Here is a 24195-nt window from a genome sequence, read left to right as displayed (position 1 = left end):
AATTACAACAGTTTTCATATGTGTCTCCCACTTGTTAAGGGACCAAAAGTAATGGGACAATTGGCTTCCCAGCTGTTCCATGGCCAGGTGTGTGTTATTCCCTCATTATCCCATTTACAATGAGCAGATAAAAGGTCCAGAGTTCATTTCAAGTGTGCTATTTGCATTTGGAATCTGTTGCTGTCAACTCTCAATATTAGATCCAAAGAGCTGTCACTATCAGTGAAGCAAGCCATCATTAGGCTGAAAAAACAAAACAAACCCATCAGAGAGATAGCAAAAACATTAGGCGTGGCCAAAACAACTGTTTGGAACATTCTTAAAAAGAAGGAACGCATCGGTGAGCTCAGCAACACCAAAAGACCCGGAAGACCACGGAAAACAACTTTGGTGGATGACCAAAGAATTCTTTCCCTGGTGAAGAAAACACCCTTCACAACAGTTGGCCAGATCAAGAACACTCTCCAGGAGGTAGGTGTATGTGTGTCAAAGTCAACAATCAAGAGAAGACTTCACCAGAATGAATACAGAGGGTTCATCACAAGATGTAAACCATTGGTGAGCTCAAAAACAGGAAGGCCAGATTAGAGTTTGCCAAACGACATCTAAAAAAGCCTTCACAGTTCTGGAACAACATCCTATGGACAGATGAGACCAAGATCAACTTGTACCAGAGTGATGGGAAGAGAAGAGTATGGAGAAGGAAAGGAACTGCTCATGATCCTAAGCATACCACCTCATCAGTGAAGCATGGTGGTGGTATTGTCATGGCGTGGGCATGTATGGCTGCCAATGGAACTGGTTCTCTTGTATTTATTGATGATGTGGCTGCTGACAAAAGCAGCAGGATGAATTCTGAAGTGTTTCGGGCAATATTATCTGCTCATATTCAGCCAAATGCTTCAGAACTCATTGGACACCGCTTCACAGTGCAGATGGACAATGACCCAAAGCATACTGCAAAAGCAACCAAAGAGTTTTTTAAGGGAAAGAAGTGGAATGTTATGCAATGGCCAAGTCAATCACCTGACCTGAGTCTGATTGAACATGCATTTCACTTGCTGAAGACAAAACTGAAGGGAAAATGCCCCAAGAACAAGCAGGAACTGTAGACAGTTGCAGTAGAGGCCTGGCAGAGCATCACCAGGGATGAAACCCAGCGTCTGGTGATGTCTATGCGTTCCAGATTTCAGGCTGTAATTGACTGCAAAGGATTTGCAACCAAGTATTAAAAAGTGAAAGTTTGATTTATGATTATTATTCTGTCCCATTACTTTTGGTCCCTTAACAAGTGGGAGGCACATATGCAAACTGTTGTAATTCCTACACCGTTCACCTGATTTGGATGTAAATACCCTCAAATAAAAGCTGACAGTCTGCAGTTAAAGCACATCTTGTTTGTTTCATTTCAAATCCATTGTGGTGGCGTATAGAGCCAGAAATGTTAGAATTGTGTCGATGTCCCAATATTTATGGACCTGACTGTATATATATACTGTATACACACAGTATACAGAGAGGGGGAGAGAGACACACACACACACACAATGATAAAATTAGTTAAAGATCTGATTTTAATTTGCATGCCTGAGCTTGGATAAGTAAATTGAGAAGCAGTTTAAGTTCGGTGAAATTACATTTGAAACAATGCCCTCCTTTACACGAAGCGTGAGTGAAGGCAAGGGAACTCTGTAAAGTAAAATCTGCTAATACTTACTCAATCCACAAATTCCTTGAAAGCTTAAAGGCTATAATTTGACAGATTAGATCATCAAGGAGAATTGTATTGCATATAAACCGGGATCTCTCTCCATAGTGAGCAAACTGATCTCGCTGCTATATAGTTCCTGTTGCTTATTGCATTATGCCATTATAGATCATCCAAATTCAGAACTAGTTTTGATATACCCATGTCTCTATGTGTTTGGATGTGTGTTGTTGGTGAAACCTCAAAATATTCATTATATTGATATCATGGTTTTCATTTTCACAGATATTTAATTTGAAATGCCCCCATAAGCAATCAGCTAATATTGATGAGTCCACAAGCATTAAGCTAATATGGATTTCTTGAAAACAACCACTAGAATTAGATCCATACTTTGGATGTGTGTGCACAATGCAGCGTGAACCTGTGTAATGCTTCAGGTTTTGCTGAGCATTCACTTATGTTAAATGTCATATTTATCAGGATTATCTTTGTGCCTATAAGTTATGGTAATTTATGTATATGTGTGTAGTACCCTACTAGTTTAGCTAGGGGGAACTAGACCCTAATGGTTGGTTAGGAGCTGATTAGCAGCTCAGGTAAGAGAGCCAGAGGGGTAAAATTCTGGTCAGGACTGAGAGACTCTGCAGGCAAGCCCCTCTGGAATTTCCCCCTGATCTGAGGCTTTCGGAGGAGGGCCTTGGAGGCAGTGGGTGGATCTGAGTTGTGGTTGGCTGCACTTTTGTGGAACCTCAGCCAATCCCCAAAAGGAGGCTTGGCAAGGGGCTGGACTCCCTTAAAAAGTGTTGGAGCCTGCTCAGTAGGAGGAGAGTAGTGTGGTGGGAGAGGAGTGTGGAGCAGAAAGATGTGAGGCTGGAGATGGAAGGCTGCAAGGAGGCCTGGTGAGATGGGGCCTGCCTGCGAGCCTGGAGCTGGAAAGGATGAAAACTCAGGATGCACATTCCCTCTGAGAGAGGACCACCTGTGTGGCAGTGAAGGAGCAGCCCAGCTGATAGGAGTGGTAGCAGCAGCCATTCCGCAAGCAGTACAGGAGAGGATCTGAATGAGTACACCTGCTCCCCCTGGGCGGATAGGGGAAGGAGCACTCTGATGGGAAACCAGTGTAGCCCTCTGCTAGTGACTGTATATTTTACTTAAAGGAACAGGAGCCAGATCCCCTGCTCGGGAAGAAAGTCTCCAGATTGCTGGGTGAAGAGGAGTTCATCTAGGGTCTGGGGTGGTACAACTGGAACTGCTGGCTAACACTCCAACAGAGTCTGTGTCAGAGAAAAGAAGCCGTGAAAAGCTCAGAACGTTGTCCTCAGATTTTGGATCCTTTGGGCATCCTATACACCCCTTACCCTATCCAAGTTCTAATTCCCTCAATAAAATAACAAAACCAACACTCAATGCCTGATTTCTGTCTATGGATGAGAGCTTGTGTGGAAAATACTGAATGACTGGCTGTGCAGGACTATAGGGGGACCCAAATTCATCAGCAGTCCCTAAGGGGGTAGTCCTACATGTGTACTTTGTACATTGTAAAGTCAGAGTGAAGCCAGAACCTAAAATCTGCATACTTGTTTTGGGACAGTTATTGGATTAGTACAACAGCCAGGTGACTAGTAGAGAAGTCAGCAATGTCAGACTATAGTACTGGTTTCCTTTAACGCCTTTACAATGCCTAGTGCGTATTGTGTCGCAGGGCGGCCAATATTTATGTGTGGAGAGCATGGTGATGGTGCACTCCCAGCACGGAGACCAAGCTGTCAAAGACAGCTCTTGGTCTGGACTAAAAATCAACAGCCAGTGACAGTGATCACATGATCACCGAATCTTCCATCTCACCAGCGTTCAGAACTGAAGGGATGCTGGGCTAATCATCATTATGTTATAAATTTTTTTCATGCTGCACGCTGAAAACTAACATTTAACAATGCATCTATTATATACAATATCATTTTTCTATACTGTATCTATATCTGTTGTTGACTTGATGTGAATCTCTGTATAGTTTTGTGATCATTGTGTACAGTAAATCAGTTTTCATACCATTTCTGTTGGTCAATATGCAGTAGTATTTTAACCACTTGTCCTCCTGAGGATTTACCCCCCTTCCTGACCTGGCCATACGGTGTTGCGTTACTTTAACTGATAATTGCGCGGTTATGCAACACTGCACCCAAATTAAATTTGCATCCTTTTTTTCCCACTAATTGAGCTTTTTTTCGGTAGTATTTGAGAAAAAGATTTTGAGAAAAAAAACAGTATTTTTTACTTTTTGCTATTAAATATGTTCAGTAAAAAAATTTAAAAAATCAAATCTCGTCATAAATTTAGGCCAAAATGTATTCTGCTACGTCTTTGATAAACATTTTTTCGAACACTGAAAGTGCACTAGGTGGCTATATTGAACACAGACCCTCCCATTTAGGAAGGAACAAATAGCTTTTTATTAAAGCGGAGTTCCACTCACACTTTCAAAAAATAAAAGTCAACAGCTATAAAAACTGTAGCTGCTGACTTTTAAAAAACACACACTCACCTGTCCCTTGGTCCCATGGTGTGTCCCCTGCAGCCCGTTTTACCAGCCGTCTTTTCTCCCTGGGCGCCGGCATCTTCAGTGTGGGCACCCGGCTGTGAGAGCTTGAGGCTTCACAGCCGGTACCTACTGCACATGCGCGAGTAGCACTGAGCATCATGAATGGTCCTGTAGTCTTCTGGGACCTGTCACGTGTCCCAAAAGACTACGGGGAGGGAGGACACCTTCCACATCCGATCACCTAGGCGACCGGAGCGGAAGTGGGAGCGGGTACCTGTCAAATTCGGGTACCCACTCCCCCTCCACTGCCCCCCAAAAGTGCCAATCCATAATGGAGAGCGGGGGACCAGTCTTTAAAGCGGAACTTCCCCTTTTGGGTGGAACTCCGCTTTAAGAACAGAAAACAAGCAGGAATCTGCTACGAAGTTTGTTAAAATCCTTGAAATTTACATTAATCACCTAGAGTGGATTGTATTTTTTCTCAACAAAAGTGAAGTAACACTTTAAGTTGAACATTGTTCCTAATCCTAAAAAAAAGTCCATATTTTTCTTAAAACAGTTTAAAATCAACGATTTTTTTTTAATAGCTTTGAGTAGAAAAAGAAAGAATAGGCATATATTTTACTTTCTATTTTCACCATGCTGCAAATTAAAAACATATGTTTATCTGAGCATGTTTAATATTTCTTTTTTTCATCCAGGAAAATACCTTTAAATGAAGCAGAAAACTTTACACTGTTAATAAAAAATTCAGTTTATTTTAGAAAATTTCGATTTTCAGGGTAAGTGATTCTGGAAAATATTTTCAGTAGATGTGTAGATAGCCTTGAAAAGGCCCACCTGGCCCCATTTTAAATATTTTCACATTGCAATATGCTATGAAGTCCACACTTATTCAATCCAAAGTAAGCTCTGAACAAGATTTGCCCAGCCCCTGCTTCTCAGGTGTTGGTGTAATACATATGAAAGTGTAGTTATATTACATACAATAAAAGCTGCTGTCAAAAAGGAGAGACATTGCTTTTGTTGTGTGTCCCTCTTGAGCTGTGGCGCTCTTAGTGGCTGCATGTAGGGTTGTAGTACAAGGTGGGAGTGGGCACGTACAGGAGACTCGTAAGGAAACCTGTTGGTTCTGGAAGTACAGTGGGCAGGCATAGAATGGGAAGGGTATCAGAACGGCTTCAGGACAACTTAAAAAGTAAACACAGAGGGGGAAATTTATTGAACAAAATTAATCTGTGTAAGCAATGTTATTTGTATCTATTTTATGAAAAAAAAAAAAAAAAGACTTGAAGGCCTCTTAACTACCAGCATAAGTCAGGTGTGATAAATTCTGGACTGTTTCCAAATGCAGTTGAGCAACTCATATTTTAACTCAATAGTGCCCTTCTGCACTCATGAAAAACTGGTACATTAATCATTTACACTAAACAACATTCTAGAATATTTTCTGGGACCTTGAGGGCTCCTAAGTTAGGTAATAATGCAACGTGATCTTCGCTGCATCATATACCTGCAGTACTTATCATACATATGTATATAATCTGTGTATTCTAGTTATGATCTTTTAACACCTTTACTGTCATATTCTACATTCATTTGCAACAGAGATGGCTGGAACATTTTTTTAAGTTATTCTCTGTACATGACAGACATATCTAAATACATAACTAAATACATAAGCATATACACTCACCAGCCACTTTATTAGGTATACCTTGCTAGTATCGGGTTGGATCCCCTTTTGCTTCAGAGCTGCCTTAATTCTTTGTGGCATAGATTCAACAAGGTGTTGGAAACATTCCTCAGAGATATTGGTCCATATTGACATGAATTACTGTTGCCTTTCTATCTTTGTGAACCAGTCTTCCCATTCTCCTCTGACCTCTGACATCAACAAGGCATTTTCATCCACACAAATGCCGTTCACTGGATATTTTCTCTTTTTCGGACCATTCTCTGTAAACCCTAGAGATGTTTGTGTGTGAAAATCCCAGATGATCAGCAGTTTTTTAATTACTCAGACATGGCCATCTGGCACCAACAACCATGTCACATTCAAAGCCACTGAAATTCCCTTTCTTCCCCATTCTGATGCTCAGATAGAACTTCACCAAGTCATTTTCACCATGTTTAGATACCTAAATGCATTAAGTTGCTGCCATGACTGACTAAAAATTTGTGTTACCAAGCAATTGCACAGGTGAATCCAAAGAACAAAATGCTCAGGCTAACAATCCAGATCAATCCACAACAGGTGCAGGCTCTGGCTCGCCACCACACACGATGCAATAGGAAGAAGGGTCAGCCGCACACCAGAGGATAGATGAATATAATGTGTATTTATTAATCCATAGGACACACAAAACACCAGGACATGAATACAGGACCTGTTAACACGTTTCACACGATCTTGTGCTTAATCATAACTATGGTGTTTTGTGTGTCCTATGGATTAATAAATACACACTATATTCATCTATCCTCCGGTGTGTGGCTGACCCTTCTTCCAGTTGAACAGGTGTACCTAATAAAGAGGTTGGTGAGTGTATATTCTGAAACAAACAGGGCTTGTAGAATTATTACATTCTTAAATAGGTGTGTGAATGTTAATCAAAATTATATTTTTAATAACAAAAATAGACAAATTAATTTTCAAAGCCATGCAGCTGTAAACTTGTTTTAAACTGTTATGACATATTGCATTTCCCACAATCATTTCATATAGAATAATTCCTTGACTTTCTTATAAATTCTAGCAAGTTGTTTACATTTTAAAAATAGTTTGTCACAACTGTCTATTGCAGCCCTTCTCAACCAGGGTTCTGTGGTACCCTATGGTTCCTTCAGAGGTTGCCAGCGGCTCCTTGGCCTGTAGCTGATTGACTCACCAGATACTACTTGCATAGTTTTAGTGCCAACATTATATGGCAAAACAAGCAACATGTCTCAATTATCTTTTTAATTGTAAGAGTCACATTCTAACCACTGAAATGGTTACATTATTCCTACTGACAAGCACTGTGAAGGACATTTTTCCCATTGAGCTCTGATTAACTGATTTTAGTAAAGGTTCCCTGAAACCTGAAAATTATTTATTAAAGGTTCCCCTAGGGGTAAAAAGGTTGAGAAAGGCTGTTCTGTTATATGACACATAAGTACCTTGCCTTGACTTTTTTAGTAATCCGACCATTCAGATTGAAATGTACAAGTCATTCTTTCTGTCTTTCAAAAGGGCTAACACACTGAAGACATCTGATGATACTTATTTTAAGAGCTGCAGATATGATCTAGTCTCCAATCCATACTGTCCAGTTTTCACAATCAAGAATATCATAACAAAAACCAAAAATAGATTTGAAGAACTGTCTCTTCTGGTATGTTTTCTCTTCTTTTTGAAACTTATCTGTAATTAAGATGCAGACAAGTTCTATGACTGGGAATGGTCAGAAAGGTAAATACTGTTCTTGGGTCTTCTTTTTTTCTTAGGTATTGGGTATTTTGTGCTGCAGCAAGGGATAAAGTATCCTGGCAGCACAGTGAAAAGATGGACCGCTGCTCTTAAACACAATGCAGACACCCTGGTCTCTGACAGTCTAACATACCCCCCCCCCCCACACACACACACACTCTAATTAACACCAATTAATAAATATTAGCACCATATATTGATGAATTTAAGATCCTGTCTAGATTTCCCTTTCAAAGCTGCCAATTAGAAAATAAACACTAGCAATTTTTATCACGTAGGTACATTTGTGTGGTTTAACAGCATGATTTACTTTTATTACTTCAGGGTGGAGTTGTTAGAATTGATATTGAGTGGAAATGCAATTTGGATCAAGCAAAAGTCTGCATACCACAATACTCTTTTGGATTGCAAGATAAAAACAACAACTTCAGGTAAGTTTCATATATTGTTGCTCATTTTATATTTGCTGCATTTGACACATAAAATATATTTAAATTAGAATTAGTTTTTTTTTTTATTTTAGATAGAATGGGAAAGTGTTCTGTTTTTCATTTCTTCTTGGTGGAAGATATCTCTCACTTGCCCATGATTCCCTCAATTTCTATTGTGTAGTACAGACAATAAAGAATCTCTCTAGCAGTGACACAGACACCAATAAAAACACTTAATAGTAGTTTAGTTTAGAATCTCCCTCTTGAATAGTTGCTACTGTGTCCCCATGGGGGAGTTTCCCTTTCTTCCTGTGAAATGTCTCCAGTGGGTTTACAAACCTAACCAAGGTCCTCACCATTCCCCCAAAATAATTCAACTGAAGTTATAATTTAAAGCTCAAGTCAACCCAAACTTTTTTGGGGGGATGAAGGAGAGAAGGGTTATACTTATTATTCGGTGTTTATTGCTGTCTTTGGTACACTCTGGTCCTCTTCCTGTTGCAGGCTGTCAAAGGGACAAGAAATGATAGGGACTCCTTTCTATAAAGGAGATTTTTTTTTATTACTACCCTTGTATTCCCATCACAGTGACCCCATTTAAATTTTTCTGTGGTGCTACTGGGAAAAAAGGCAAGGTGAAATCTTACTAATAGAGCTACAGACAGTAGTAAAACCTTAACAAAAGAACGCTTCCCCATTCTATCCAAAACAAAAGGGTTGACAAAACAGTTAACATTTAACCACCAAACTAAGTATACAAAAAAAAATTGTGTGGAAATGGTTTTCGATGTAAAGGCCAATAATATTTTACAAATATTTCTTCACTGATTACAGCACAATATTGAGAATTTTATGAGACACTTTAATTTTTCCTTTATTTGCAGAACAGCTACTTATTATTGGGACAAAGAAAGGCGTGAACACAGAGACCTCCTAAAACTCTACGGGATCCGATTCGAGATATCAGTGACAGGAGAGGTTGGCTTTCAAAGAGCACATATCTCACTGCATTGGTTTAGTATTTGCTGTTGGATGACCTTCTACCTTCTATGTCCAGGCAAGAAGATTTAGTATTGTCCCAACAGCTGTAAGCCTTGGAACTGGCTGTGCCTTCTTGGGTTGTGTAAGTAATACATTCTTTGATAATTATGCACTGTACTTGAAGGATAAATGCAATATATCTCATCTTTAAATGACTTTATTACTTGTTACTTTTGAGACCTGTCATCACAGGCACCTGCCCAGTGTAAACAAATTGTTTGCATTCTGCCTGTCTGCTCTATACACTGAAGATAGCAACATGACCACATATCAGGATCAAGGGAAACAAATAAGGCATGTTCTCTTTTAGGGTTCATGTACATGAGCAGCTCTAAAACTCGAGTTTAAGAGCTTTTGGCATTTTTTTGCCAAAGCTCCTAAACTCAATGCTATAAAAGCCTATGTGTCCATGTACACATAGGCTTTTAGCAGAGTTTAGGAGCTGCCGCGGTTAGGTGAGGTTAAACATCCCTCTCCTGAAAGCAGGAGAATCACGTTCATGATAGGAACGCTTTGACCGCCGGCCTTTGGAAACCGTAAAAACTGTGGTACCATGGTTGCGCGTTTGCGTTTTCCCGTGGCCGGCCATCAGGGTAGGCTTGTGTACATGGAGCCTTAATGTGCTTGTTTAAAAATCTGTATAAGCAGGTACCGGACTACAGTGGGTAAGACAAAGACCTTGTTCCAAAATGCATCTGTATTGCTGCCTGCTGAGTGGTTGTGCTGTTGCACTTTTCTCCTCCAGCCAGCAAAGGGAGAGGCTAGCTGCTTCAAACCTAAAGACTTTAGTACAGATCGCCTGGAATTCTGGGAGATGTAGTTTCAGATGGCAGTCATATTAAGGAGATGACTGTCTTCCTAAATTACAAATCCATTCGGTCTGTGTGCGGTGGGAAGGGTCAAGAGGGCTTTAGATTCTTTGCCCAGGAAGAGCCCTGGGCAAAGAATCTAGTCAGATCCATGGGGATCTGACCAGACCTGTTGGAATGAGCCACACAAGAAAGTCTGGAAGTAGACCTAAGTTGCTGCTGTCAGAATCACTATTCGTGCAGTTCACAGATTGAGGCTGCTGCCATGAGATTACTGCCTTCACTGGACCCGCCACTTCGTCTTTAGCCAAGAAACCTGTGTATACTTTAGATCAGCTAACTTGTCAATCAAGTCACTGCCACTTTGGAACCAGCTCAAAAAGGGGGGGCCCTTCCACCACAAGACTTTACAGCCTCACAAAGAGTTTGTGAGCAGGCCACCGGACATACCACTGAGGACAGAATACAGATCACTCTCCCTTTTATTCAATTCCTTTCAGTTGAGCTTTCTATTACCTGATTTCACCTCATAGCACTGTCATCACAGGGTGCAGTCATATTACAGTTTACCATGCACCCCTGGCTAATGAACACTTGCACTGTCTGGTTAAAACTGAATCTTTCCTGCCTACAGGATATAAAGACCACCTTTAGTGCCACCAACGGTCATTTTTCAGGGCCCCAATGTTAACCAGTTGAAGATCCATCATAGAGACTGCCCCTGCTAAAATACAAACCCCTTTGTTTTATGCTGATCATGTTTTTCCAACCAGTCTAGGCCTAACACAGCCACCATCAGTACATGTGGGCTATATAGTCCTGACATTGTTAAATAGGATTCTGCTGATTTGGGACTATATGCCATATATGCCCACCCTTTTCCTCTTCTGATTTTTCTCTTCCTCTTCACTCCCCAGTGAGCTGAATTGTGTAAACATACTTGCTTTGGCTTGTATTTTTCTATTAACCATATTTTCAAATAATAACCAATAAGTTCACTTTTATCCATGGTTCTGTTTTTCTTCACTTAAGATAGCCAGAATACAGGGTGCTAAGGAATCTGTGTGTTTACTCCTTTATCCAGTAGCCTAGTGTGTCAGTAGGACTGTGGCCTTTGAAAGGTTGTGGCGGAAAGCAAAGGACCAATCTTAACCAGCGGCTCCTTCAGGGGGTAGCACTACATCTGCAATGCCAGAAAACAAACAGGATGATTAAAAGCTTTACATCACCAATACAATTATGGGGGGAAATGGATTACAAAATTGATGGCTAAAGAAAACCATTGCATAAATTTAACTGACCAGTGCTTAATTCCCTATCCTATGTGATTTCAATCAGCCAATTACAAAAAGCAGAATCCACATCTGTAACTATTACCGATTCCTTCCTGCTTTATATCCCAGTCTACAGTCATACTGCTCTGTGCACTGTACAGTGCAGACTGCGTGCAGGCTGAATGTAAACAATACAATGTTTACACTGGTCTGGACTTTTGAAGATAGCGGTCAAAGAACAAGTTCAGAAAAGGCAAATGTTATAAGGTTATTTGTTGTCCCTAAATGTATTAAAAGCTAATCCTATACACATAAACCTGCAGAAAATATGACTGAAGAGCTGTGATGTGAGAAGATGCAGAATAAAGGAACATGGCTTGGCTGCAATATGGTATCTAAAACACAATGTATAGGCGTCGAACTGGACAGAATACACACACAAATGTAATTATTTTCAGCCACACCTTTTACATTTTTCTAAAGGTCAACACCCAAACCTGATATGGTAATTTTTCTAGACGCTGAATCACATGCCGGCTTAATATTCTATTATTCCTTATTATTGTTGTGATAGTATCCCATTCTTTAAAGTTATGCAACAAATTAAACAAAGATGGGACTTTGATATATATCACCCCACTAGGTGCTACTTTCCTGGGAGATTCCAGATTGAAATCCTTTTTTTCCCTCTCCACAAAATTTCCAATGGTGGATAGACAATAAATTGACCCAAGTAACAGATTTCTATAAACATTCTTCATTTATTTATTTGAATACTATCAAGAACTTAAATTAGCTCCTATCTCAGAATATCAAAATTATTTACACATAAAACATTTTTATAACACACAATGTACCTCAAAATATTCCCATAACCACATTTGAGCACATATGTCATCAAACCCCTATTTCACTACAAAACTCTTATTTCACTTTTATACAATAATTTCAACTCATTCAGCATAAAGTTTACCCTATATGTTATGTTGGGAAACTGAATTAAGTTTACAATTTTCTACTCAGGAATGGGATTCTAGGTGGTTTAATCTCTGTCAATGTACCAGATCTATAACAATACGTGAAACAGCTGTAAAATTATTTATCAGATGGTATTATACTCAATCTCATTTATATTTCATTTACCCTTCTGTATCACCATTTTGTTTTGGAGGTTGTTCCCAACCAGGTACACTTTTACATATTTTCTAGGACAGTGAAAAATTAGCACCTACCTGGAAAGAAGTTTTTAATTTAATACCATTGTAACATTTCATAACTGCTTATTGTTTAACCCTTTCGCTGCCAGAGCCGTATTTCAGGATTGAAGATTACACAGACCCCCAAAACATTATATATTTTCTGAAACACTCTAGAGAATAAAATAGTGGTAGTTACAATTTTTTATGTCACATGATATTATAGCAAAGGTCTAGGAAATGCAAAATGTCAGTAAAAAACTCACGAAAGTGAATTGTAGGACAAACAAATGCAATAAATTACCCACATTTTTAGTAAAATAGAAAGGTGAGGTTGTGCCGAGTAAATAGACACCCAACATGACAAACCTTAAAATTTGTGTGCAAATTTCAGTACCCTATATTTTCTATAGGCAATGCTTCAAAAGTCCCTATAGGTCATCAGTTTAGTGTTACAGAGGAGATTTTGCACTAAAATTATTGCTCTCACTCCGGCATGCACGGCGATATTTAACATGTGTATCGCAATCGTCGTGTGTGTAGAGGTCCTGACGTGTGTGTTTATGTTCGTATGTGACAATATGTTGGGGTGAGGAGGCCTCAAATTTTTTTTATTGGGGGGGAGTTATGTGCGTGGGTGTAACTTAAGTGATGATTTTTAGGTGACAGGTTCTCTTTATTGAGACGAGCAGGGTCTAAAACAGTGATGGCGAACCTTTTTGAGCCCGAGTGCCCAAACTGCAACCCAAAACCAACTTATTTCTTTCAAAGTGCCAACACTGCAATGAAACCTGAATATCGAGCTTTTGGTTTAGAAAAAACAACTCGTACAGTAGTGCAAACTAATTAACAGTACAGGGATGACCAGAGACTGCGGACACAGTACAGGGATGACCAGAGACTGCGGACACAGTACAGGGATGACCAGAGACTGCGGACACAGTACAGGGATGACCAGAAACTGCGGACAGTACAGGGATGACCAGAGACTGCGGACACAGTACAGGGATGACCAGAGACTGCGGACACAGTACAGGGATGACCAGAGACTGCGGACACAGTACAGGAGATGACCAGAGACTGCGGACACAGTACAGGGATGACCAGAGACTGCAGACACAGTACAGGGATGACCAGAGACTGTGGACACAGTACAGGAGATGACCAGAGACTGCGGACAGTACAGGAGATGACCAGAGACTGCAGACACAGTACAGGGATGACCAGAGACTGCAGACACAGTACAGGGATGACCAGAGACTGCGGACACAGTACAGGAGATGACCAGAGACTGCGGACACAGTACAGGGATGATCAGAGACTGCGGACACAGTACAGGGATGACCAAAGACTGCGGACAGTACAGGAGATGACCAGAGACTGCGGACACAGTACAGGAGATGACCAGAGACTGCGGACACAGTACAGGAGATGACCAGAGACTGCGGACAGTACAGGAGATGACCAGAGACTGCGGACAGTACAGGGATGACCAGAGACTGCGGACACAGTACAGGGATGACCAGAGACTGCGGACAGTACAGGGATGACCAGAGACTGCGGACACAGTACAGGAGATGACCAGAGACTGCGGACACAGTACAGGGATGACCAGAGACTGCGGACAGTACAGGGATGAGCAGAGACTGCGGAAAGTACAGGAGATGACCAGAGACTGCGGACAGTACAGGAGATGACCAGAGACTGCGGACACAGTACAGGAGATGACCAGAGACTGCGGACACAGTACAGGAGATGACCAGAGACTGTGGACACAGTACAGGAGATGACCAGAGACTGCGAACAGTACAGGAGATGACCAGAGACTGCGGACAGTACAGGAGATGACCAGAGACTGCGGACAGTACAGGGATGACCAGAGACTGCGGACACAGTACAGGGATGACCAGAGACTGCGGAAAGTACAGGAGATGACCAGAGACTGCGGACAGTACAGGAGATGACCAGAGACTGCGGACAGTACAGGAGATGACCAGAGACTGCGGACACAGTACAGGAGATGACCAGAGACTGCGGACACAGTACAGGAGATGACCAGAGACTGTGGACACAGTACAGGAGATGACCAGAGACTGCGGACAGTACAGGAGATGACCAGAGACTGCGGACAGTACAGGGATGACCAGAGACTGCGGAAAGTACAGGGATGACCAGAGACTGCGGACACAGTACAGGGATGACCAGAGACTGCGGACACAGTACAGGGATGACCAGAGACTGCGGACACAGTACAGGGATGACCAGAGACTGCGGACACAGTACAGGGATGACCAGAGACTGCAGACACAGTACAGGGATGACCAGAGACTGCGGACACAGTACAGGAGATGACCAGAGACTGCGGACACAGTACAGGGATGACCAGAGACTGCGGAAAGTACAGGAGATGACCAGAGACTGCGGAAAGTACAGGAGATGACCAGAGACTGCGGAAAGTACAGGAGATGACCAGAGACTGCGGACAGTACAGGGATGACCAAAGACTGCGGACATAGTACAGGGATGACCAGTGACTGCGGACAGTACAGGGATGACCAGAGACTGCGGACACAGTACAGGGATGACCAGAGACTGCGGACAGTACAGGGATTACCAGAGACTGCGGACACAGTACAGGGATGACCAGAGACTGCGGACACAGTACAGGAGATGACCAGAGACTGCGGACAGCACAGGAGATGACCAGAGACTGCGGAGAGTACAGGAGATGACCAGAGACTGCGGACAGTACAGGAGATGACCAGAGACTGCGGACAGCACAGGAGATGACCAGAGACTGCGGACAGCACAGGGATGACCAGAGACTGCGGACAGCACAGGGATGACCAGAGACTGCGGACAGCACAGGGATGACCAGAGACTGCGGACAGCACAGGGATGACTGCTGACCTTTGGGGAGGGAGGGGGAGCGGGTACCTGAATTTGACAGGTACCCGCTCATACTTCCGCAGAGTTTTTTTTTTATCTTACCTGTTCCTTTATCCAGCTGCGCGTTGTCTTCCCGGCTTCTGTAGTGTGGGCGGACAGCCGGATGCCCAGTGCGCATGCGCGAGAAGCGCTGCGCTTTGTGATTGGTCCGGCGGCTTCTGGGATCTGTCATGTGTCCCAGGTACCGCCTTACCATTCACAAAGAGCACTGCTTCTTGTGCATGCGCACTTGGGACCCGGCTGTCAGGCATACTACAGCCGGGAAGACAGCGCGCCGCTGGATTCTCCTGGCGTGCCCACAGATAAGGCTCGGCGTGCCGGCTGTGGCACGTGTGCCACGGGTTCGCCATCACTGGTCTAAAAGATCCTACATGTCTCCTCTGGTCTCTACTACATGTATTGCAATACAGATCTAGCCAGGGAATGTGACAGCCATGACTCGGAAGTGACATACACGCTGCCTTCTGGGTCACAGAAAGAAGGGGAGGAGAGCGGACATTCATCCGTTCTCCTCTCTCCCCTCTACCCACCGACACCTGCCATGGTGCTCCCTGGGCCCACAGATGGGCAAGCGGGGCCTGGATACAAGCCGGGAGCTTGACGTGGGGGTGGGGGGATGGGGGAGGCACCGGTGCCAGAGGCTGTGGAAGGGCAGTCGCTTGACTGCTTCCACCTGACAGTCAGGAGTCCCCCAGCTGTCTGGTCCAGATGACGTATGGACCTGGTGGCGAAGGAATTAAGGATATCCCAGATACATCACCTTCTGTAACAACTCTTATACTCACCATTTGTGTAGCAACACATTTGGCAATAGCCTTTCATTGGAAAACTAATATAACCAACTCTCCACAAATTATAGCCAGGATAGATGAAATTATGATTAAGGAAAAAAATATTTCATACACTACACAATACCAAAAAATTATTTGACAGAAAATGGGACCCTTGGTTTCTTTATAGATTTCCAAATGATAACTAAGACTAATTTTCTGGCCTCTGAAATATTTATTTATTCCATGTACTTATATAGCGCCATCAATTTATGCAGCACTTTACATATATATTGTACATTCACATCAGTCCCTAACCCTCAAGGGGTGTACCATCTTAGGTCCCTAACTTACATTCATATATACACATATTAGGGCCTGTCGCAAAAGCGCGCATCAGAGATGGACGCAGTTCAACCATTTTGGTTTCAACCTCCATCTTGGCAAAGGGACTAACCATCCTGAAATATATTTTCCTGCATCCTCCCCCCTTCCCTCTCTGTTCAGCCACAGCTACATCTGGTTGTGGGTCACTAGCAGGCCAGAGCAGCAGGGGGCCCAGAGCTACAAAGCCCCCCAAGAGAGACAGAGCCGCTCTGCCCAAGAACCTGTGGAATCTCTCACCTCGTAACAGAGATAAGGCAGCTTTTCCCAGGAATTGAAAGAGATTTTAACCTCATAAAACCTAGCAGCATAGGTGACAGAATTAAATGAACATTCCTCAAGTCAGTTTTTCCCCTATGTTTCATATCTTGAAATATGGAAGACTTACATAAAAACCGGGCACCTCGGCAGATGGCCAACGTGCAGACGGACGTTCTGATAGGTCTCTCTACTTGTTTTGCACGCTCCGGGGAGCCAAAACATAGAACTCGTACACCGTGTACTGTGTAATTCATATCTACATGATCCCTAGACTTCTTTGCGTAATAAAATACCCGCGGAGAGATTGTCGCTTGTGCAGCTGGAAAGTTATAGGCCAAAATATGGATTATGAAGGATGTTCGTTCTAATTCAGAGTTCTGCTCGACGATCCCTCCCTAAACAGGTATTGGTCAGTTATTCAGAATCACCCCCCTGCTGGGGGACTTTAAAAAACAGGCTAGCAGGCCTAAGGAGGAAGTTGAAGACATCTCCCATTTGTAACATCAATACCACCTGGGGAGACCCTTTTGCTCTGCAACTTGGATCTGCTTACATCAAAGGCTTAAATAGCAAGTAACTTAACCCTTTAACTTCTCCCTGTTATCTCTTTGCTGTGCTATGGTTCTTTGTGTGTATATATATATATATATATCTTCGTTACATCTTTTTCTGTAAATATTTTATTGCACCTGTTTGACTCTTTTAGTAATAAATCCTTCTTTCTGAAAGTGTTAGACTGTTTCTAAAGTGCTTAATTGCAATTTACGAATTCCTGCCTCTAAAGAGACGCTACTGTGTTTGTTTAATCCCCTGCCCAATTGGCCTGCAGTGACAGTATTGGACAGACGACCTTTCAACCATTATAGTGTATATTTGATTAAGAGAGTTTCCTCTTTCTCTGTACAAAAAAGGGGTGGTGGCAGTGTGTAAGGGTCAGTTGCGTAATTAACCTGACCCAGTAACAAGTGCATCCAGGCTGCAGGCACAGATTGAAATCCATTAGCTGGAAAATCGCTGTGTAGGGTGCAGTTGGGTGTGACATTGTTACGCACGTCACATCGCGGTCTGGATCGGCCAGTCCTTCGGTCACGAGTTTGGTGAGAAGGTCTGGGGTCTGACGCCACAATCGTGACATATTGGTGGCAGCGGTCGTGAGATTGTCGCATGTTAGTGGCGGCGATTTTGCGCCCGTGACATATTGGCTGGCAGCGTACGTGGGATAATTGCATTAAGAGCTTCAGTGCAGTGTTAAAAATTGGCTCTGCACTGAAGGATTGTAACCTTTGTGGAAACAGTCCTTAGAAACAAGCGGTGAATATTATATATATATATATATATATATATATATAGAGAGAGACATATAGCAACAGCTCCTTCCTTTTCCTACTTTCTCCTCTATCTTTGCTTGCAATTATGCCTGGTGCAGCAGAATACAAGAAAATGAGCAAAGGTGATTTGAGTGCAGAATGTGCCTCACGAGGATTGGACGTCGGTCGCAAAAAATCTTGAAGATTTGATTAGTGATCTAGTGGAGTATGATATCCGAGCAGATCAGAACTCGGGGGAACTTGAACATGAAGGGGTTCCCGTTAACCACATTCCCAGTGGTTCAGAGAGGGCCACGCAGGATGGGCATACAGAGACTGACACTGGAAGATCATCGAATGGTACCGTCACACTACCGCCGGAGCGGGCCAGCACCGGAGTGCCTGTAACCAGCAGAGACTCTCCTCGGATGCAGGAAGCCCTGAAACGTGTTATGGAGATGGATCCTATGGCACACTTGCAGTTCCTTGACCGCCAGGCGGAGAGAGAGGAATGCCAAGCAGCGGCAGCCAGAGAGGAATGCCAGGCTGAGAGAGAGGTGGTGTAGAGGGAAGCTGATCGTCAACACGAGCTGGAGATGGCAAGGCTCAGAACCTTGGGGCCCTAGATCACAGGGACACCACTCTGGCTGTGGGCGCGGCCAAGTTTCCAGTGATGGAAAATGACAGTGACATTGACACGTACTTACTGTCATTTGAAAAAATGTGCTGTCAGTACCATGTGCCCCAAACACAATGGGCTCGGTACCTGACACCAGGGCTACGAGGCAAGGCCCTGGATGCATTTGTTGAATTGCCAGAAGGGCAGGATGATGATTACGAAATTTTAAAAGATGCCATCATCCGGAAGTACCAGATGACCCCGGAAGTGTACCGCAAGCGGTTCAGGTCCATGCAGAAGGGACCTGGGGGCTCTTACACGGATGTGGCAAGTCGCTTACGCACCACATTCCGACAGTGAACTAAGGGACTGAAAGCTGACTCCTATGAGTCTTTGGAAGATCTCATGATATGAGATCAACTCCTGCACATTTGCCCAGCAGACGTCAGACAGTTCGTCTTGGAGAGGGAGCCAGCCTCTACTAAAGCTGCAGCAGATCTGGCAGATACCTACATCCACACCCGGGTGTCTGATCCTGACAAGGCTCCTCCGAATGGCTGGAAAGGGGGGAAATCGCCCCTAGCAACCTCTCCTACGTCGGAGAGTCAAGCTCCCCATCCACCCACACCTGCAGCTCCTGGGGCCAAGCCATTCCTGCCTGACAACCGCAGATGTTTCGCCTATGGGAAAAGCAGACATATCAGGACGCAGTGTCTAAAGCAGAAGCAGATGACATCATCTGGCAGCTGGCCAGCAACTCTTCTTCTCTGCTGTTTGTTCGCAGGAAGATGCGGGTAACCCCCGCCAACTTGCAGCCCGGGACACCGGGGCAGAAGTCACCTTGATCCAGCCAGAGCTGATTGAGCAAAGGAACCTCATCCCAGGAAAGTTCCTTACCCTCACCGGAGTTGGGGGGACCTGTTCACGCATACCCTGTGCAAAGGTATTCCTAGATTGGGGTGCGGGAAGGGGGATGAGGGAGGTGGGGGTCTCTGATGAAATTCTCACACCTCTTTTGTTGGGTGCTGATCTAGGCACTCTTGTTACTTGTTATGCCCCTACCGAGAATACCCGGAAGGGCCCCCTGGAACTCTCTGGACATGCCAAGGTACTGTGGGCAGATATTGGGGTAATGTCTGGGCCACCTGTGGATGGACAGAGGGAGGGGGCTGGGAATGGAGTGGGGCTACAGGATTCTCCATTAGTAGTAGAGAAATCCCCTTGCCTGGGGAGGTATCGAACTCATGTGTCATTGGTATTATAAACGTGACTGTTGATAATGGTTGTGATGACAATGGGGATGATAATGTCAGCAACATTGATGGTAATATCAGTAATGTAATTGATAATGTCAGTATTGTTGATGGTAAGGTTGGTAATGCTAACAATGATTATGATATTTATTGAAGTCAATCTCCCCGACGCGTCGTACCTTCAACAGCCTATCAATATTCATGATGAGACAAATGATGTATTTTCAGTGTTGGGGGTCACCCACAGTGCTGTGAAGGGGGCAGAGGTACAATCTCTGGGGGCTGAGCAAAGGGATGGTCTGGATAGGCCTATCCCTTGCCCAGGCTCAAAAGATTATGCCTTGATAAGTGCCCAACCGTTGGCCTTGCATAGGGCTAGGCAGCCAACTGGGACTTATAGTTCCATGCCTCAGGCAGCACTGAAAAGCGATTCCCAAAGGAACTTCAGAGGTCAGCTAGCTGTGAGTTGCCCGGCTACGAAAGGTACACCACAGCCGGCTGGGACTTGTAGTTCCATGCATCAGGCCACACTGAAAAGCGATTCACAAAGGAACTTCAGAGGTAATCTAGCTGTGAATTGCCCTGCTAAGGAAGGTACACAACAGCCGGCTGGGACTTGTAATTCCACACATCAGGCAGCATTGAAAAGCGATTCACAAAGGAGCTTCAGAGGTAAGCTAGCTGTGACTTGTAGTCCCACGAGTAAGGCAGCTTTGGAAAGCCATTCATATGGAGATTATAGCCTGGGGCTAGGTGTGAACTCCCCTGCTGGGAAGAGTCAACACAGGCCTGACAGGACTAATGGCCTATCCCCAGGGGGGTGGAAGCCTGAAAGCCTGCCAGTTGATCTGACTTGTCACGGTGTGTCAACAGGCTGACAAACAGATGTCATAGGCAGGGACAGCACGCTTGGATTGGGGGTGCAAGGGGCCTTATTGGGGTGGATGCTTGGATTACAGAGAGAGGGCTGCAGTCCTCAGATCCAATCACCCCTCCCTGCCCCTCAGGTCCCAAAGCTGCTGGCAATGCCTCTGATAGATGGTGTCCGGATTCAGGAGGTGCAGGCTGACTGGGGCACAGAGACCAAGGGAATGGCACAGTCAGGAATCCAGGGGTCAGCTACAGTCTGGGCATCCCCGGTAGTCTCAGTCCTCAAGCAGGATCCGATGACCAGGCTTTCTGAGGACCTTGGAAAACTGAACGCCAGCCCTGTGGCTGTTGTGGCCTACCCCATGCCCAGGAGCCATGAGGTCATGGAGCATCCGGAGGGTGCCTGCTGTTTTACCATCATGGACCTGAGCAAGGGGTATAGGCCACCTTCTCTAACCCAGCAGGCTCAGGACTAGCCAGCCTTCACTACCCCATGTGGTTTGCCTGAATCCACGGGAAAGCTAGTTGGGGTTGAGAACACACCGACCACCTCTCCAGCGGTCAGGAATGGCCCGCAATGCGGAGTGGAACTGGGTGCAGTTGCCCACTTTAGGGGCCTTGCGGTATTTGGCCCTGTCTGGGAAGAGCCACTTGGGCCCCTGTCACTAGTCAGAAACCAACTGCCCGCGCCTAGTCTGACAGTCGATAAGGGTAACTGTCAGAGGGGCAGGTCAGTGGTTCAGTTTTAGAACACACCGGTAGGAAGAGACCCCCAGAGGTCTGGGCATGGGGAGACTGAGGCAGTTGTGGCCTGGTCTGCTCCCCAGGCCAAAAAGCAGGTTACGTCAGTCATGGATGCCGCTGGCTACGGTAGGACGCCTGGATGCAAATATCATGGCTCAGCTGGACCTGTGACTGACCTAGCAGAGAGGAAACTGGAGGAACTGGTGTCCTGGATGCTAACAGGTAACGAGGACTGTCCATCTTGGACGAGGGTATCTGTAGACACCACTGGGAGGCGAATTCCAGAATCCGCCTGTCCGGTTCCGGTGCGCACAGGCGCTACTACCTTCAGGCCAGATGTAGTCCTAGGCCCGAGGAAGAAGGTGGGAGAGGGGAATCGCCTTCTTTACCTCGACAAGAAGCTACATATTAATATGTTAGCAGGTGACACCCCTCAGCCGAAGTGCTCTGTGAACAGGTGGGCACCCCGGCAGTGGCCACGGTATTCGGACAGCCACAGCCGACTGGTGCCCACCCGTGACCACCCACTTGGTTGGCTCAGCAGTAGTGCTGGGGGGAACAGATTCCTGTTCAGACGGACCTTGGTTCTCCCGCAGTGCAGCGATACCAGGTCGGCCCACGGTGAACCTCCCATGCACCCACCTGAGGAGGAGGTGTTGCAAAAGCGCGCATCAGAGATGGACGCAGTTCAACCATTTTGGTTTCAACCTCCATCTTGGCAAAGGGACTAACCATCCTGAAATATATTTTCCTGCATCCTCCCCCCTTTCCTCTCTGTTCAGCCACAGCGACATCTGGTTGTGGGTCACTAGCAGGCCAGAGCAGCAGGGGGCCCAGAGCTACAAAGCCTCCCAAGAGAGACAGAGCCGCTCTGCCCAAGAACCTGTGGAATCTCTCACCTCGTAACAGAGATAAGGCAGCTTTTCCCAGGAATTGAAAGAGATTTTAACCTCATAAAACCTAGCAGCATAGGTGACAGAATTAAATGAACATTCCTCAAGTCAGTTTTTCCCCTATGTTTCATATCTTGAAATATGGAAGACTTACATAAAAACCGGGCACCTCGGCAGATGGCCAACGTGCAGACGGACGTTCTGATAGGTCTCTCTACTTGTTTTGCACGCCACGGGGAGCCAAAACATAGAACTCGTACACCGTGTAACGTACAATCTCATAATTCATATCTACATGATCCCTAGACTTCTTTGCATAATAAAATACCCACGGAGAGATTGTCGCTTGTGCAGCTGGAAAGTTTTATAGGCCAAAATATGGATTATGAAAGATGTTGGTTCTAATTCAGAGTTCCGCCCGACGATCCCTCCCTAAACAGGTATTGGTCAGTTACTCCGAGCCACCCCCCTGCTGGGGGACTTTAAAAAACGGGCTAGCAGGCCTAAGGAGGAAGTTGAAGACATCTCCCATTTGTAACATCAATACCACCTGGAGAGACCCTTTCGCTCTGCAACTTGGATCTGCTTACATCAAAGGCTTAAATGGCAAGTAACTTAACCCTTTAACTTCTCCCTGTTATCTCTTTGCTGTGCTATGGTTCTTTGTGTATATATATATATATATATATATATATATATCTTAGTTACATCTTTTTCTGTAAATATTTTATTGCACCTGTTTGACTCTTTTAGTAATAAATCCTTCTTTCTGAAAGTGTTTTACTGTTTCTAAAGCGTGTAATTGCAATTTACGAATTCCTGCCTCTAAAGAGACGCTACTGTGTTTGTTTAATCCTCTGCCCAATCGGCCTGCGGTGACCGTATTGGACAGACGACTTTTCAACCATTATAGTGTATATTTGATAAAGAGAGTTTCCTCTTTCTCTGTACAAAAAAGGGGTGGTAGCAGTGTGTAAGGGTCAGTTGCGTAATTAACCTGACCCAGTACCAAGTGCATCCAGGCTGCAGGCAGAGATTGAAATCCATTAGCTGGAAAATCGCTGTGTAGGGTGCAGTTGGGTTTGGCATTGTTAGGCACGTCACATCGCGGTCTGGATCGGCCAGTCCTTTGGTCACGAGTTTGGTGAGAAGGTCTGGGGTCTGACGCCGCGATCGTGAAATATTGGTGGCAGCGGTCGTGAGATTGTTGCATGTTGGTGGCGGCGATCTTGCGCCCGTGACAGGGCCAATTTAGACAGGAGTCAATTAACCTACCAGCATGTCTTTGGAGTTGCATTGCACTTGATATGACTGTACCTTTGTTTTATACCCAATTTTGTACCGAGAACATAAAGACATATTTTTTGATATGTATAATTTTAAATATATACATATTTTGTAATATTATAATTATATATGTATATCTTTTGATTTATTTATGTAACAAAACTGTTACCTCTCAGATTGTTATTGAATTCATTTTTCAAAAAATGTTTGTAAAAAAAAAAGAATTTTATTGTGGGACCCCTTGAACGAATTTTCATTTCTAATATGATATACAGTCTTTGCTCCCCAATGTCACAACTCTCTACCAATAATCAGCTAGTCTGTTTCTAACCATACTAACTGCAGTGTTTAGTTTGTGTGTGTGTTTTACTTTCTATCACTTCCA

At 44.3% G+C, this 24195-nt stretch overlaps 1 protein-coding gene across 2 annotated transcripts in view; it reads left to right on the top strand.

Annotated features, from left to right (window-relative positions):
* Positions 1-24195, top strand: part of P2RX6 (purinergic receptor P2X 6) — a 51126-nt gene that overhangs the window by 22400 nt on the left and 4531 nt on the right. The window contains exons 6-10 of one of the 2 annotated variants that reach the window (XM_089677456.1): positions 4952-5032; positions 7486-7627; positions 8047-8153; positions 9038-9131; positions 9211-9276. In XM_089677456.1, coding sequence (XP_089533582.1) covers positions 4952-5032; positions 7486-7627; positions 8047-8153; positions 9038-9131; positions 9211-9276 — 490 coding nt within the window. The remainder of the gene's footprint in view (positions 1-4951; positions 5033-7485; positions 7628-8046; positions 8154-9037; positions 9132-9210; positions 9277-24195) is intronic. The other variant, XM_089677465.1, reaches the window with a different exon arrangement.

The sequence above is a fragment of the Staurois parvus genome, unplaced genomic scaffold, assembly GCF_062004578.1.
Source record: "Staurois parvus isolate SC_StPar_1 unplaced genomic scaffold, SC_StPar_1.0 ptg000014l, whole genome shotgun sequence".
Classification (NCBI taxonomy): Eukaryota; Metazoa; Chordata; class Amphibia; order Anura; family Ranidae; genus Staurois; species Staurois parvus.
This window is presented reverse-complemented; position numbering and strand designations above follow the sequence as displayed.